The sequence below is a fragment of the Carlito syrichta genome, unplaced genomic scaffold, assembly GCF_000164805.1.
Source record: "Carlito syrichta isolate Samal-C Ts95f unplaced genomic scaffold, Tarsius_syrichta-2.0.1 Scaffold314286, whole genome shotgun sequence".
Taxonomy (NCBI): Eukaryota; Metazoa; Chordata; class Mammalia; order Primates; family Tarsiidae; genus Carlito; species Carlito syrichta.
The window spans coordinates 486,090-501,603 of NW_007258382.1; the positions used below are offsets into that span (position 1 = coordinate 486,090).

The 15,514-nt window shown below is 36.4% G+C and overlaps 1 protein-coding gene across 8 annotated transcripts in view; it reads right to left on the reverse strand.

Annotated features, from left to right (window-relative positions):
* The window catches only part of CUNH15orf41 (chromosome unknown C15orf41 homolog), a 240,435-nt gene that overhangs the window by 103,622 nt on the left and 121,299 nt on the right, over positions 1–15,514 (reverse strand). For 6 of the 8 annotated variants that reach the window (XM_021719167.1, XM_021719168.1, XM_008071303.2 and 3 more), the window contains 3 exons: positions 14,890–14,957; positions 2,606–2,671; positions 1,881–1,986 (listed from right to left, as the gene is read on the reverse strand). In XM_021719167.1, the coding sequence (XP_021574842.1) occupies positions 1,881–1,986; positions 2,606–2,671; positions 14,890–14,957 (240 nt within the window). Of the gene's footprint in view, positions 1–1,880; positions 2,005–2,605; positions 2,672–14,889; positions 14,958–15,514 lie in introns of all 8 variants that reach the window. The other 2 variants (XM_021719165.1, XM_021719166.1) reach the window with 2 other exon arrangements.

The following is a 15,514-nucleotide window of genomic DNA, read 5'->3' on the forward strand; positions in this document are numbered from 1 at the left end:
TGTCTCTATAATAAAAAATATATTTAAAATTTTTAAAAAATATATAAAATGAAGGCTGGCATTTCCTTACCACATATAATGCCCTAAATTAATTATGCCCATTTAGCTCGTATGTGTTAAAAAAATGTGTTCAGAGAATGTAAATCAATAATTTTCTAAGTAAAACATCATTAGAATGGAAAACGTAGAATGTGACACAGTAATGTAAAATTAAAGGAAATGATATGAAAGTATCTATCATACTCTAGGCACATCAATGACCCATAAGTCTATCATTCAGGTGACTAGATTATTTAATCAGTCTCTAAATGGTAAAAGCTAAGCACATAGTAGGCACTCAATGCTAAGCACATAGTAGGCATTCAATAAATAGTTGAGTTGTTTTAGAATAAAAATTATGCTTTTGGAATTTTAAGGTAAGTTCTACTACTTGGGATTTTATTTGTAATCATTCCTCAGAAAAGACATGACCAGTAACCAAAGGAAGGAAACAGTCTCAATGTAAACTGATTGACCTGATCAGTTTTTTAATTCCTTAGCAACCTAAACTTACACAATTTGATTTTCTTATGATAGCTTTTCCTATACTATCAAAAATGATGCTTTCTTTACTATTTCAAACTCATCATAAAATTGCTAAAGATCTAAAATTCAATTTGCCACATTACTGCTAATTTGAATAATGGCTGAATAAAACACAGGAAACGCTGAAACAGCATTGATTTCTAAAACATTTTGCACTTTCCTCTTCCATCCCTGTAAAGTAAAGCTTGGATGCCACGCGCAATTACACAAGAAAATCAAGAAAGCCATTACATTCAGCATTTTGTCATGATCATTGTTACCATGGCAAAAAGTGGGTTTAGTTGAGCACAGCTGCCACAGGCGAGTTCTGCTGGCCTTTTGTAAAGCTGAGTAACAATATAATGCTGGTCATTGTTTTTATCCTAGGACAAGGCTATTGTCCACAGATGCTACCGTCTCATTCCTTAATGATCTAAGCCAATGTCATCTCATTGTGTTCTTACTGTTGGCCAGTGAGCAAGGAACACAGGTAATCTAGAAAGGTTATCACTCGACCCACCTCCTGTTCTAAGAGGAAAAAAATGTATAGTGCAAACACTTGGAATTGCAATGATGGAAAAAGCCAAAGTTCCAACAGTTGCATTGTAAATGACGATAGGGTTGTATTGAAGTAGCACAGGTTTGGAAAAGAGAGATAAATGCAGACCCATGATAACTGGCTGCAAGGCACATCATTTTCTCTCTTTGAGATAAACTTAGGTATCTGTAAAATGGGGATAAAAGTAACTTCCTTGCAAGAACAGTTAAACTGCAGGCCCAGGCATGGGGTGAGTAGTTAATAAAATAACATTTCCCCATCCCTTTTTTAAATGCATAGCTTTCCATTCCTTCAGGAATGTTGGTAAAAGTTGGTAAGCAAACTGTTTTCATCTGTTGGAAGGTAAATAATTTTCATTTTTCATGGCTTGGACAGTTTTCTCAGAGAGCTGGGGATAAATTATTTTAAGGTCTTCCAGAAAACAAAAATTTCACATCAAAAGGATAAAAGTTCAGTGTCAATATTATAATATGCACCACATCTTATTACCCATATTGTAAATGACACCAGTATTTTTACTATAAAGTGGAAAATGGAGTACATTTTGACCTTACACAGAGATTTTTAGTTTTAAAAAATGAAGCAACATTGTGAAAGCAGAGAGGTTTAAATTATCTGAAATTAATACATTAATCAAGACTCTGTATTTACGAGAAACAAAGGCTACTAGCATTTTTACCAGCTAAACAAAATATTTTTTCTAATGAGATTTCAGCTGAGTATCGTTTATCTTAAGAGAAAAATAATAGGACCTTACCTATTCCAGTAGCTCCAGAACTGGTCATGCAGGTAGGCGTGGTGGCTACATTCATCACCAAATGAGGCTTTGCTTTCAATCCAGTGAATTATGTGGCCTTCTACAGCTAAGGGACAAAGCATTACTAATATATGGCAAGCAGAAGATTGAAAATTCTGAACTCCGCACAGGCCTCTCTATGCCCCACATTAATGAGCAGAAGCTTAGACCTTAATATCATCTATAAATGTAATTATAAAACAACACATTGTATATGTTCATTACAAGGATGTTACAATCACATCCTTTTTATTTTCATCATCTTCTTCAAAAGTTGCTTTCCCAGCTCTGAGACTGTCTGTATTATAACTCTACAAGTGACATGTCAAGCAGACCAAAGTGCCGCTGGCTTTTCAAGAAACCCATGTTTTTAAAATTCAGAATTTAAAGAAAGAAGTTGAAAATGACCACCAAAATGTCTTTAGAAGACATATTCATTTTTCAAATATATGTAAAAGTTTTTAAGAGAGAGATTTCTTCTGAATCTATTTTCTGTGACTTGAAAGCAATATTTTCTAATGATTTCACCCATTTAGATATAATATTATAAAGCTAATATACTCTGGTGACATTTGCTAATATTAACATAATAATAAAAGTGTATAGAAAAAATAAACCCCCCCCAAAAAAAGAAAAAAGAAATTCCTTTTCTCTATAAATAAATGCCCAACAGTCAAAAGACTTACCAACTGGTACTTGTAAAATGAAGTCTGGTGTTTTGTCATAACCCTTTGCACGGAGCTGATCTTCATCTACAGGAAGAACAAATACTATTACTTATAACAGTATTCTATTAACAAGATAGCAATATAATTGCTTTTCTTTCATAAATAGGTGTAAAAATTACTAATGCAGTCATACATATCTTTCTGATGCATGCAATGCTGTGTCAGAATAAATGAACTTTCTTAACAAACCTGAAGCATAGATACAAAAATGCTTTATGTCTTTATTATAAACATCATTAACTCAAGCTGTCATCGCTACCCTTTTTTGTCATTGGAAATATTCAAAATAAAGAAATACACTGACTGATTGAAAGAAAAGACTTTCACCACCATGAGTATCACTAATGTTATCAACTAATATTGGCAACTTATAGTAAGGTGCAAGCACAGTGGCCTTTACAATTATGGAACAAATGCTTTCAATAAAAGCAATTAAGAAACTTTAGTTTTAATTAGTGAAACTATTCCTACCCACAGGAGAGGGACAAGGACAATGAGATCACCACAAAGAATTAATTATCCTGCTTAATTCTTTTGGCATGCTATTGTTTCTGGCATTTACCAGAGTTTTATAACTAACAATATATCATTCTGAAAAGCAAATAGGTTTTAAGATCTTTTTTCCTAAGTCTGTAAGAGTTCTTGATCCTCTGAAAATATCAATGATCCATTCAGAAGGAAAGAAGGCAGGAAAACAGAAAGCTTGACAAAGTTGGGAAAAACTAGCAAGGTGCTTGGTTTAAAAAAAAAAATCCTCCAATATTTTCTAAATGCTGTCCTTGACTTCTAATGGAATTACAATGTGATTTCTGAAATGGAGAGTTCTCCATTAGATTTTGGAGTGACCTGGTCATTCAATTCCAGACGTGGCTTTTTGTCTTCACCCAACCTCAACTAATGGCCCAACCAAGTAACAAGGAAGGCTGTGTGGTCTCTTAACACCTACTGGGCTGTTGACATTGTCATGCATCCCATTCGCCTTCCTGCATCACCTTTGATTAAAATTAATGGCCCATTCCCAGTGTTGGGTAGCTTATTTCCAATCCATTTGTCAGCCCAAGACAGTGGTTTCATGGCCAATGTTCAGAAACTCTGTTTTAGAACACTCTTGAGTACATCTTGAAAGGTCAGCATTTTAAATGTAAATAACCTTTTAATGACAAGACACATATTTAAAGTAGACATTTAAGTTAAATTTTGTTAAAGTCAATATTCTTAAGCTATCCATATTTTGAAGGATTGATAATAGAATTCAGAACAAGCTCCCTTCCTTGAAATATTAAAAACTTTCAAGTTAACCACTGAGATAATAACATACAAACTAAAGTAATATGACTTTAAAAGCAAGAGAATTTGGAAAGTGGGCTGTAGACAAACAAGAGTGGAAAAATTTATATCCTCTAACTATACTCTGTCCATGAGAATATTTAGTAGAAAAAGCATTTATTAAAATCAACTCCAGCACCTCAAGTTGATGTTTCATGTAGCTGATGAATAGTTTTGAAAGCTGGATCGACATGAAAAAAGATAGATTAATATTTTATTAAAACTATCCTAGCATGATCAACCTTTGCAGATGTTAAAATCTGTTTCAAAAAGAAAAACAATTATGTTTCTGATAGAGCGCAAAACAAAATTTCAAAGGTCACCAAGCAACCCAAATGTACACACTAAAATCCCTTTAAAAGGCAGACACTACACTTCCTGTTCGCTCCACCAAAACTACTTACATAATATCCACAATTTAAATTGCATGACTGACTTAATGTGAAAATTAAAAAACTCAAACCCCCAAACCTGAACATAAAACATCAAGTGAGGCTAGGAAATCTTTCCATTTTCTTGTGGACATCTTCAAAATACAACTGGCACCCCCCCACATAAAATCACCCCCTTTATCTTCCCCGCATTCCTCAGTATAAAGAGGATCTAATACTCATTGTACTCAAAAGATAGCAGCTAGAAGTCTCTGTCACCATCTGTGATGTTACACTTCTATTCTTTTTATAGTAAAGAGGTTATCCCAAACATCTGAAATAGTATTTATTGGGCATCTTTCCCTTTATTTAATTTATTTACTAAACTCTCACTGCCTTTTGCCCCATTTCAACCTTCACATTGCTTCTTTCATCCCAGATTTCCTAAAAGGGAAAAAATTTGGCAATGTTCATAGGAAATGACAGTACAAGGAGAGGAAGTAGCGCTTAGGAACAGGTGGCTTTGCTCACCTGTTCCAGGCCCCAGGAGAAGTTTCTAACAGTGATCAACCCTCAGGGAGATTTTAAGGTCAGCCCCGTCCATCTGGCCTGATTTCCTAGTCTTTGCATTATGCTCTTTTCCTGGTCCTCAGACTTCGAAAGATTTCTTACCATTAGATTATTATCCAAACTATTTGGTGTGGATTTATAGGTGTCGGTTCCAATTCTGGGATCCTGAGGTTATGTACCTCAGCCATCAGCCCTCAGTACTTCCCTTCTGCATCACTCTTTGTTAGCCCTTCTGTACTACTGTGCATGGGCCTGTCTCTCACATTCTGAGCTAGATGTTGTTAATTTTTTGAGACAGGGTCTTGCTCTGTCACCCAGGCGGGGGTGCAGTGTGTGATAGCTCACTGCAGCCTCTAATGCCTGGCCTCAAACGACCTTCCCACTTCAGCCTCCTGAGTAGCATCACCATTCCTGGCTCCACGTATATTTAATGCTCAAAAAGGATAACTGAATAAAATACAAGTACATTTTAAGGTATATCTATGTCTTCTACAAAGCCTATTCAGACCGACAATTTTCTCTCCTAATTTAAATCCCCAAGTATCAACAAGGCACAGAGGCACCAATCTTGGCCCAAAGTTCAAGGTTTTATCAGATAACTCTTGCTGTTATCTTTCATCCTTGGTCCCAACTGTCTGTTCCAATTGCTCAACTGAGGTTCATCTTAATTGTAAAGACATTAATGTGAATAGAAATTTTTCCTATTTTTTTTCTTTGTTGGCAAGCATTTTGAATAACATTGGACTTATCCACACTTATCCACAACTTAAAATTTTGTAGAATTCCCCCACAAAACCTAATATGTGCCTGGTCTTATTGTTGGGCAGCTCTTCGGTGACTTTTGCTATTTTTTCTGTGGCTTCTGGTCTGTTTACATTTTTATCTCTTCCATAGTCAGTTTTGTAATTTATATTTTCCTTTTCTTTTTTTTTTTGAGTTGGAGTCTCACTCCGTCGCCCAGACTGGAGTGCAGTGGCCACTCCTGGCCACCACAGCCTCGACCTGCTGGGCTCCGGCGATCCTTCCGCCTCGGCCTTTCGAGTAGCCGGAATTACAGACGCGCCCTACCACGCCCGGCTAATTTTTTGATTTATTGTAGAGATGAGGTCTCGCTGCCCAGGTGGGTCTCGAACCCGCGGGCTCAGGCAATCCACTCACCTCAGCCTCCCAAAGGTGCGGGATTACAGGCTGAGCCACCGAGCCCGGCTCTATATTTTCCTTTTCATACAGGTTCGTATAATACTTGCATGTACTGGAGCCAAGTAGTTACTTATGATTCTTTGAATTTCCCAAGTAGAAACTAGATGTTTAAATAATCTGATGTCTTCTTCAAGATAAAATGATCAATATTAAGAACAAAGAAAGAATAATATTAGTTAGAAGAAAAAGTACTAGCAATAATATGGAACACCACTTTTAGTATAACTTCCCCAAATGGCTGGATATCAGTATGAAATCAGTCCCCAAATCCTGCTTACCCATCTTATTCAGTGAATATAGCAGATACAAAGTAGAGAGTCTTTGGCTTAAGGTGTATATTTAAAAACCCAACATATTTCATAACTATTATGCTCATTAATGTCCTAGTTCAAGTATTCATTATCAAAATTAACATAAGAATATTAAATATTAATATTAAATGTTGATTTTTAGATACAAGTATTTTAAGAAACACAGTATTCAGAACTAGTAAAGTCTCAGCAATTACCAGTCCAACATTTTCAATTTATACATGATAAAAGTGGCCTTGAGAAGTTAAGTGACCAATCAAGACGTAGACCTCTCAAGTAGTTACAGATACAGGATAAGAGTCCATGTCAACCAAGTTCCTGTTTGTTCCAGTAGACTATATACCACTCTTAAGTATGAAAATATTTATACTTGAACATGTGTAATATTTATGAAGTGGGGAGAAATCCTTATTTTCCTCTCGGAAGATCTAGACGCATAGGAGAGGTGGACAACTATCTGTCAGACGTTATTTGGACAATACCTGCCTGAAAAAAGATGAACTAGATAGATAATTTCTTAATTTCTAGCACTCAATGGTCCTTTCTCCAATTTAAATTTTAAAAAATCAATAAAACCACATCCAAAAATAAAGCTGATGTTAATTTTTTTTAAAAAATTCAGTTCTTCATTTATTTTTATGTTGTCAGGTCTGTGTTTAAGGGTATTTTTAAAAAGGAATTATACATGTGTAAAGAATAACGTGAAAGTTTAATTTCTCTGGCCTTTGAATTATTCTTGTCTTCAAATACAAAAAATATCCAAAGCAATTAAGTACTAATTACACAATTCTTTCTTAAAAATAAAGGGCTGAGTTTGAGGCAGAGAACAAGACACATCTGAAACTAGTTAACATATACTTAAGAATCACAGGGGGCATGAGGATTACTGAGAAAAGGTTTGAGGTTTCTTCAGCTTATTTTGTTTTATTAAAAGCCTTAAATTTAAGAAATATAGTAATTTCCAGATTAATTGCACAGAATTCCAGTTTACAACATCTGAAAGTCAAAAGTCATATTCTGATATATCTTTTATATATGAATTTGAAAAAGTTTTCTAGGTTAAAATATATTAATGATAAATAATCTTTCTAATACTCTGTGCATCTCTACTATATGAGGGGAGGGCAAAAAGAACATATGTCAATACAAATTAAAACTGCAGTATATCTTTACTAATCTAGTATTTTGCTTTTCTGTGTTATTTTTTTCCAGAACACTGCCTCATTCAAGAGTTGGAGCATGACCTTTGTTCTCTATATTTTTATGTTCCCTAAGAGTAAGATTCACAGCCTTTTCTACACAATTTAAGAAGTCAGCAAGGTTTCAGTAATAGATGTTACTATAATATGCAAACCATGAACAAAAGTACACAGAACAGATATGAATTTACGGGGAGGCTGATGGCACAGAAAAATGAAATTTTTAGAGAACCCCAAATTTCATTATAGCCATTAGTTTAACCTCCTCCCCCAAAGCCTCTTATCAAAGCCACTAATAAGGAATACAACTGACTGCTCTGACCTTGTCCTTTGCTTATGTCTTTAGGGGACAATACTAGTGAAAATTGAAGTGCCCTAAAGACAGGAAACAAATGGGAGGTCAAGAATCTGGGACAGCGTAGAGAGGCTAGGTAGGCGAGTCCCTGCCAAAGAATGGCTGTGGAGAGACAGAGGATGTGAATATCAACAACAAAAAATAAAACTCCTGCCAAGTGCCATGGCTCACACCCGTAATCCCAGCACTTTGGGAGGCCAAGTGGGGAGAATTGAGCTAAGTAGTTCGAGAACAGCCTGAACAACATAGAGAGACTCCGTCTCTACAAAAAATAAAAGAATTAACTGAGCATGGTGGTGCATGCCCATAGTCCCAATTACTCAGGAGGCAGAAGCAGGATTGCCTGAACCCAGGAGGAGGATATGGTGAGCTGTGATTGTGCCACTGCATGCCGGCCTGGTGACAGAGTGAGACCCCAACACACACACACACACACACACACACACACACAGAGTAGACCTCTTCTATATTTTATACCAAATCACTCTAAATCCTTCTGGTTTAATGCCACAAATGAAGGACAAATCAGCATGGTAGAGCAAAAAAAAAAAAAATACAAGACAGGAGGATGTGACAGGTTGTTGGGAGGGTACTAACTGTGAGGCAAGGCCTAAGGCTAGTTTTCTAGTCAAAACAAGGAGACTGGACAGTCACTAGAGCTCTTTTCAGCTTCAAGATTCTGAGCAATGGCTGAATGCTGCCCTTTGTCTGCCCTGGTTCTTTTTAGTTGTAGTCACTGATGTCAGACCCCTTTGCAGGGCCAACTCCATCTGTCCCTGAACCTGTTTCCATGGAGGGAGGCATACTAGCGGTTCAGAAACATAAAAAGGATCTCCTATACAGAGGGACAGATGCAGGTGCAAATGGGCGAGTGTGCACATGTGCACACACACACACACAGGACCAAAGGAGTCAATCCAGTATAAACAGTAACCGATTTAACTCCCAGTGCCTTTCGGTTACAGGGAGTAAAGCCCTCACTCTGCAGGGGTGGGAGATTTTTTAATTTTTGCTGTCCTGTAAGCCATCCTGTCCAGCACTACTATCCCGCTCTCACAACAAGATTCTGGGGGATGGTCAGTTACGTGACCCCTATAATCACCTGGCCACAGGGGTAGACACTTGACTCAGAGTAGCTGGTCAGAGAGCTTTCTGAGATTTCTCATGGGGCAAAAGAGAATCACCAACTTTTCTCTGGGATTACATACTCTAAGAATTAAGCACACTAGCAACTGCTAGTGCATATGTTTGTTGCCTGAGAATGAAGCCAATACAGAAAAGAGAAGAATGCAAGAAGGAAAGAAGGGGAGATACTGCTGGGTTCTAGACACACCAAAAACAAATTTCTCTCTCCTTTGGATTTCCCAGGTGTATATCTAAACCAATAATTCTCCTTTGTGTGTGTATGTGTGTGTAGTTTGATTGGATTTCTGCCACCTTACAACCAAAATAGTTCCAATAAATCATCAGTGCCAGGAAAGCAGATGACCAGTGGACTTAAGTTATCTACCCAGAGCAGTGGTGAAGGAAGGGCTGTATGCCAGAAGCAGGCAGGGCACCATCGTAAGTGGACAGGACAACCTTTCTTCAAAGTTCCAGCAAGTATTTCATCTTCCAGCAGCATACAAGTATTTATGGTTCTTTTCTCTGAATGCTGGCCTTTCAGGCAAATTTAGGGAGAAGCATGCACAAGATATTCAACAGGGGAATACGTTATATAGTCTCTCACTATGACAATTTCTTCAGAAAGGGTGGAACGGGATCCAAATTCCCAATATCTCTCTCCCAATATCATGTTCCTGTAACTGTATAAACTGCATCTTATTTTTAACCTTCTGATAGAAAGGAATTTAAATTGTTGGTTCCTTGTTGACTACCCAACCACCTCAGTTCCCTTCAGCTTATATAATCATATGTTTTATTTCTAGTCTCTTATTCTCCACTGCTGACATCTGCATGTACACACAACCTTAGAATTCTAAATCTCATCTGTTCCCGCTGCCTATTCTTCACCTGAAGTCATAATCCCCTGTTTGTCACATCATAATCACTTCCCCAGCAGAGCATGGTTGCTTCAGGTGGGGAATAAAGCAGCAGGAGCAGATGAACTCTTAGAAACAAAGATCCTAATTTCTTACAGCAAGGGACAACCTTCACTAAGCCTATTTGGCTTTATAGATTATACCCTCCTGGAGTCCCACGGAGTAATACATGAATGCTAGAAAGCACCCATGTATAATATGCTGGTTCATCCAAACATGGCGAGGGGAGAGAGGCAGGGATAAAGCAAATGCTTCTCAGGTGTCACTCAAAATAATCGTTAGCGTCTACTAACAGGGTAACATTCACCGGAAAGAATAAAATATCGCCAGAGTCATCCTTATTAGGCCGAACTTAACAAGACTTTGCACCAGACAGTGGCTGTGGAAGTCACTAATGAAAGTCCCTCTGACCTGGAGATATGCCAGCCCATGGAGGATGAATGGTTGATCTTCGTTCTTTGGTATAAGCGCTTTCATATTTTTCCTAACAGTGAAAACAGTCTTGTCATCTTCACACTGTCACAATTTTCCTTCCCTCCCTTGCCTTTTTGTCCAAAGCTCTCAAAAAACAAAACCCAAAAACCAAAACCAAGTCAAACAAATGAAAAAAGAAATACCACAGAGAAGACATACACAGCAAATGTCATTAATCACTTGAGCAGTACAAATGAACACATTTCCATCAGTAGGTATAATATATTTTCTATTTTGTTAATATTAGTATTATAATAATGGAGTATTATCCCTTAGCCGAGGTAATAGGATGAACACTGCTTATTGGTCAATTTAATGTTGAAGAAGGGATCTTTGGGCAGCTCTGCCTAGGAGGGGGCAGCAGGCTATTCAGAGCTTCAGAGACTTTAAGTGCTGATCAATAAGTGCAAATTTTAAATTAATTATCCTTGGAAAGAACTACTGACACGTACTGAAACCTGTCAATTTTCGTGGAAGGCTCTATGTTTGATTCAACTTCTAAAAATAGGTTTTTTTGATTTGTTTGTTTGTTTATCCCTAAAGGTGTCTGACCATAGCAAGTACTCAAATGAATGGTTAGCTAATGGTAAGAGAGTTAAGCTAATGAACTCAACTACCCTTCTGTCCTAGAAGCAGAAGTCCTAGTGAGAGAGAACAGATGAATAAATAAAATTCTGTCACCATTTCAGGAAAGAGCTCATGAGGTAGCAGCATTTCTCTCATTTGTAAAAAAAAAATAGCTACTGATAGTATAACGTGTATCTTGCTTTGAAACGTTTTATAAAAGAAGCATGACCACAGCCTTGAGCATTTATTTTTTTATCAAGACAATCAAGTGAGCACCTACTAAGTGAGATGTACCAGAGAGAGAACTGACTTCTCACTGGGACAGACATACGATTCTGTGCATGGCTATGAGCATCCAGAGGGCACAGCGTGCAATTGCTTCATACTAACCAGCATAGTTCCTGGCATGCACAGAATACAATACAAGTTAGGTGAAAAGAATGAATAAATCATGAACCAAAAAATTACAAGGACTCTCAGAAATTGCAGGAATTACCTGTATTCATTTGTTTATAGCTTGTCTCCTTTCTAGGCCATAACCCCAAGAAAGCAAGGATTTCATCTAACTTGTGTTTAATGCCTAAAATAGTATCCAACTCAGGAACTTACTTGTGGAATAAATAAATAAATATGGCTAATGAGAGATATTTTTCAGTTGGAGAAACTAAAGTCATTTATTCAATTTGACCAGTCTTAATATAATCTACCTATGTTAGAAGTACAAATTGCATAAATTTACAAGATAAGATAAACCCAAATAAATGCACTCAAATCTTCAATGATAAGGATGCTTCTTTTTTTTCTCTCCTATTATGCCTGGCTAAATTTTGAGCTATAGCAATTGCTCAGAGCATGATTATGAATCAAGGAAATTAAAGAAAGCATTAGAATTAGAAAAAAGATAATTTACTTTTATCTTTCCCTTCTATTGGCAAGAGAGTTCAGATAAAATACACCTTTTATAAAACTACATCTAGAGCACAATGTGTAGAAAATTTAGAATGAGATTAAAAATTTTAGAAAAAGTCATAATTCTTAAATTAAGATGGGTTAATATATAAATAAAGAGAATATTAGTCTTTTGAAAGTAGTCCAGATTAGAAATCAACACAGAGAGGGCAAGGGAAAGGAGGGATTTTACTTCTGCTTATTAAAGAATCAAAATAAAACAAACATGTTTGTAATGTCTCTGCAATAAAATTCAAGGTGCACACATGTAAACAAGAAAGAATAAGATCATATTAGTGGCGCATTTTTATGCCAATATTTTTCTATATTTGGCTTTAAAATGATGATCTATCTAAATTTACCCGGCACAGTACTTTAGATCTAATTAATCAATGTGAAGGAATATTTATAAAGTAAAAGAACAAGCAGGCCCATAACAGTATTTCATACAAGACTTTGAATTTTCATGTTTTAACCATAAATAAACATATGTTAATTCAGTGCTAAGTTAAAACAGTTAAAAATACATAGAACACATTAACAATTTCTTTGTATGCTGATGAGGAAATGTTTCAAACATGACTGAGGTTGCATAAAATCCTATAAACTCGCTTATTTTTAAAGATCAGTTAAGTATCATATTTGAGTATGCTTCTATAAAATAATTACCTCTGGATCTTACGGCACAGAGGAATAGTTGGGGCCCATCAATTTCAAGTCTCCTTTCTGTACTTGCATGCAGTTGTTAATGTCTCCTTGACCACATTTCCACAATGCCATTCTCAGTCATATTGAATCCAATCTGATACATTCAATTTAACTAATCAAAGACCTAGGACTAAGTTTAGTCCATGTCTAAGCTCCTCCTCCCAGTTGAGATATGCTAGTTGAGATATGCTAGTCCTCAGGAATGAAGCAGGGAAAAGCTAGGACAACCAAAGAAATAGGGTTGAGGCTGCTTAGTTGGTGGCTTAAAACAAAAAAATAGATTCAGATTGCCGTATTGGCCACTAACTGAGTGACCCATGTGATCAGATATTTCATAATACTATCAGAACTACCTAGTTCTGAAACATATCTCATAGAGCATCATAGGTCACTCACTCCAACTGGTTCTGAGCTATTATACTTTTTTTAATTAGATTTTTAAAATGTGATTTTTTTCCCAACTGACCGTCTTTCCATAGGCTGAACAATTCAACTATCCTTACATGAAAAAACTTGCTGCTTTTACATACTGAAATTTAATGATTTGAGATCACTTTCCTAATTTATCAATTTTCTTGAAACTTAACTAGAGAATATTTACTATATCTCCCAGCTTCAAATTAAAACAATCTCATGACACATTCAATTCCATTCTCTAATTTATTAATACAAATATTGAACACTAAGATTTATAATAGAATCTTTGCAGGACTATTAAACATTCCTTCTTACTTGACAAACTAGGTCTGACAACGAAGTTCGCGAACTTGCCACTGTGTGCTTACATTGGGAGCATTGTATCAACAATTCGGTAAGGTTTCATAACCTTGGTATATCAGTGTCTCACAGATGTGTTTGTGTCGACGTATGGCAGTGTCTTGCTAAGTGGCATTCACTATTGCATGTTTTTGTGTGCCGTTACAAGAATGTCACAGCTTGAATTAGAACAACAAACAGACATTAAATTTCTTGTTAAACTTGGCAACAGTGGAAGTGAAATCAGGGGCATGTTAGTCCTAGTTTATGGGGATCATGTCATGAAGAAAATGGCAGGATACAAGTAGATTAAACGTTTTTCTGAGGGGAAGGAAAGTGTTACTGACAGAGAGGTGAGGACAGTCAGTAACAAGCAGAACTGATGCAAAAATCTGTTGAATTGTGTGTCAGTATTGTCGGCTAACTGTGAGAAGCATAGCAGACCAAATAAACATCAATAGAGAATCAGTTAGGAAAATCTTAACTGAAAATCTTGGCATTAGAAAGCTGTGTGCAAAAATGTTCCCAAAGGAGCTCTTGCATCATGACAATGCACCAGCTCACACAGCACTGTCTAAAGGTTTTTAGCTAATAAATGAAAAACTGTATAGAACACCTTCCCTACTCACCTGATCTGGCCCCCAGTGACTTTTGTCTTTACCCAAAGATAAAGAAAATAATGAAAGGAAGACATTTTGATGACATTCAGGACATCAAGGGTAATACGGCAACAGCTCTGGTGGCACAAATTATCACATTTAAAGTAGAGAAGAGGAATTAATTCATGGTAGAGTGCTTTATGGTTTCTGCAATCATGTTACTACATGTATGTCCTTTGAGGCTTATTTTCTAATGCTTAAGAAATGTCGAAAGGAATAATAATCTGTAACAGACAAACACATGCATACATGTGGGTTTTCTAAAGATCATATAAATCCATGATGACAATTAATATGTCACATGCAAATAATAAAGGCTTATTAATTGGCCTTCAAGCAAAAGCACTACCCAATTCCATATGTGAGACAAACATACCTAACATGAATTTTTCTAATCGTTCTTAATATATAAAACATTTTCACTACATTTCTTTTGTCTCTTTTTCTCATAAGGCCCAGATTATGGTTAATATCTCATGACACCAAAAGTAATACTACAACAGATATTAAAGCATTTTTTCAGCCACTTATTCCATAAAATATTAATTGCAAGCCTGTATATGTGCTGTATATATAGGGGATTAGGTAACTGAGTTCCTGCTCAGTTCTAAATCAATAAAAGAGAACACGCATAGCATCCATCATCATTCACTCTTCCTTTAGTATGCAATAACTGCAAGTGGAAGATTTTTTTAAATATATATTTAAGCACTCAGGGAGACAACACAAGCTAGAGAGGATGTGAACAATACTTACCTAGGAATGACAGGTTTTTCTCTAGAAGCAAGTCTCTCAGCATGACTTCGTGCTCATGACCAATGGCACTGGGAAGTTAGTTAAGGAGGGTAGCAAAGGCAGAATTATATTATCAGGAAAACACTAACATCGAGTATATACTTTGAGATGAAATGGAGAATGGAGGTCATTTTAGCAACCATTTTCACTTTTAGCCCACAACTCCAAGGAATGGCATTTCTACACAGAATCCCTCATTTAAATGGCTTGATGGAATTTTTCTGTCATTTTTCTATGTATTTTGTCAAAGATGTGCAAATGAATGTGTACCTTAACAGCTTTTGAAAAAAGAGAGTAATTTTAAACATATATTAATCTGAATTAAAAATCCCTCAATTCAATTGGGCATAGTGGCTCACACCCATAATCCCAAATATGCCAGAGCCTGAGGTGAGGATCGTTTGATCTCAGGAGTTCAAGACCAACCTGAGCAACACAGTGAGAACCTGTCCCTAAAAATCATTAATTAATTTTTAAAATCCCTCAACGCGGGAAACTGCTAGGGGCAGGAGGGGCATACCTCATCAACAAGGGTAACTGCATGATCAATGTTTGTATACTTAACCCTAAGTTGTACCTCACATCT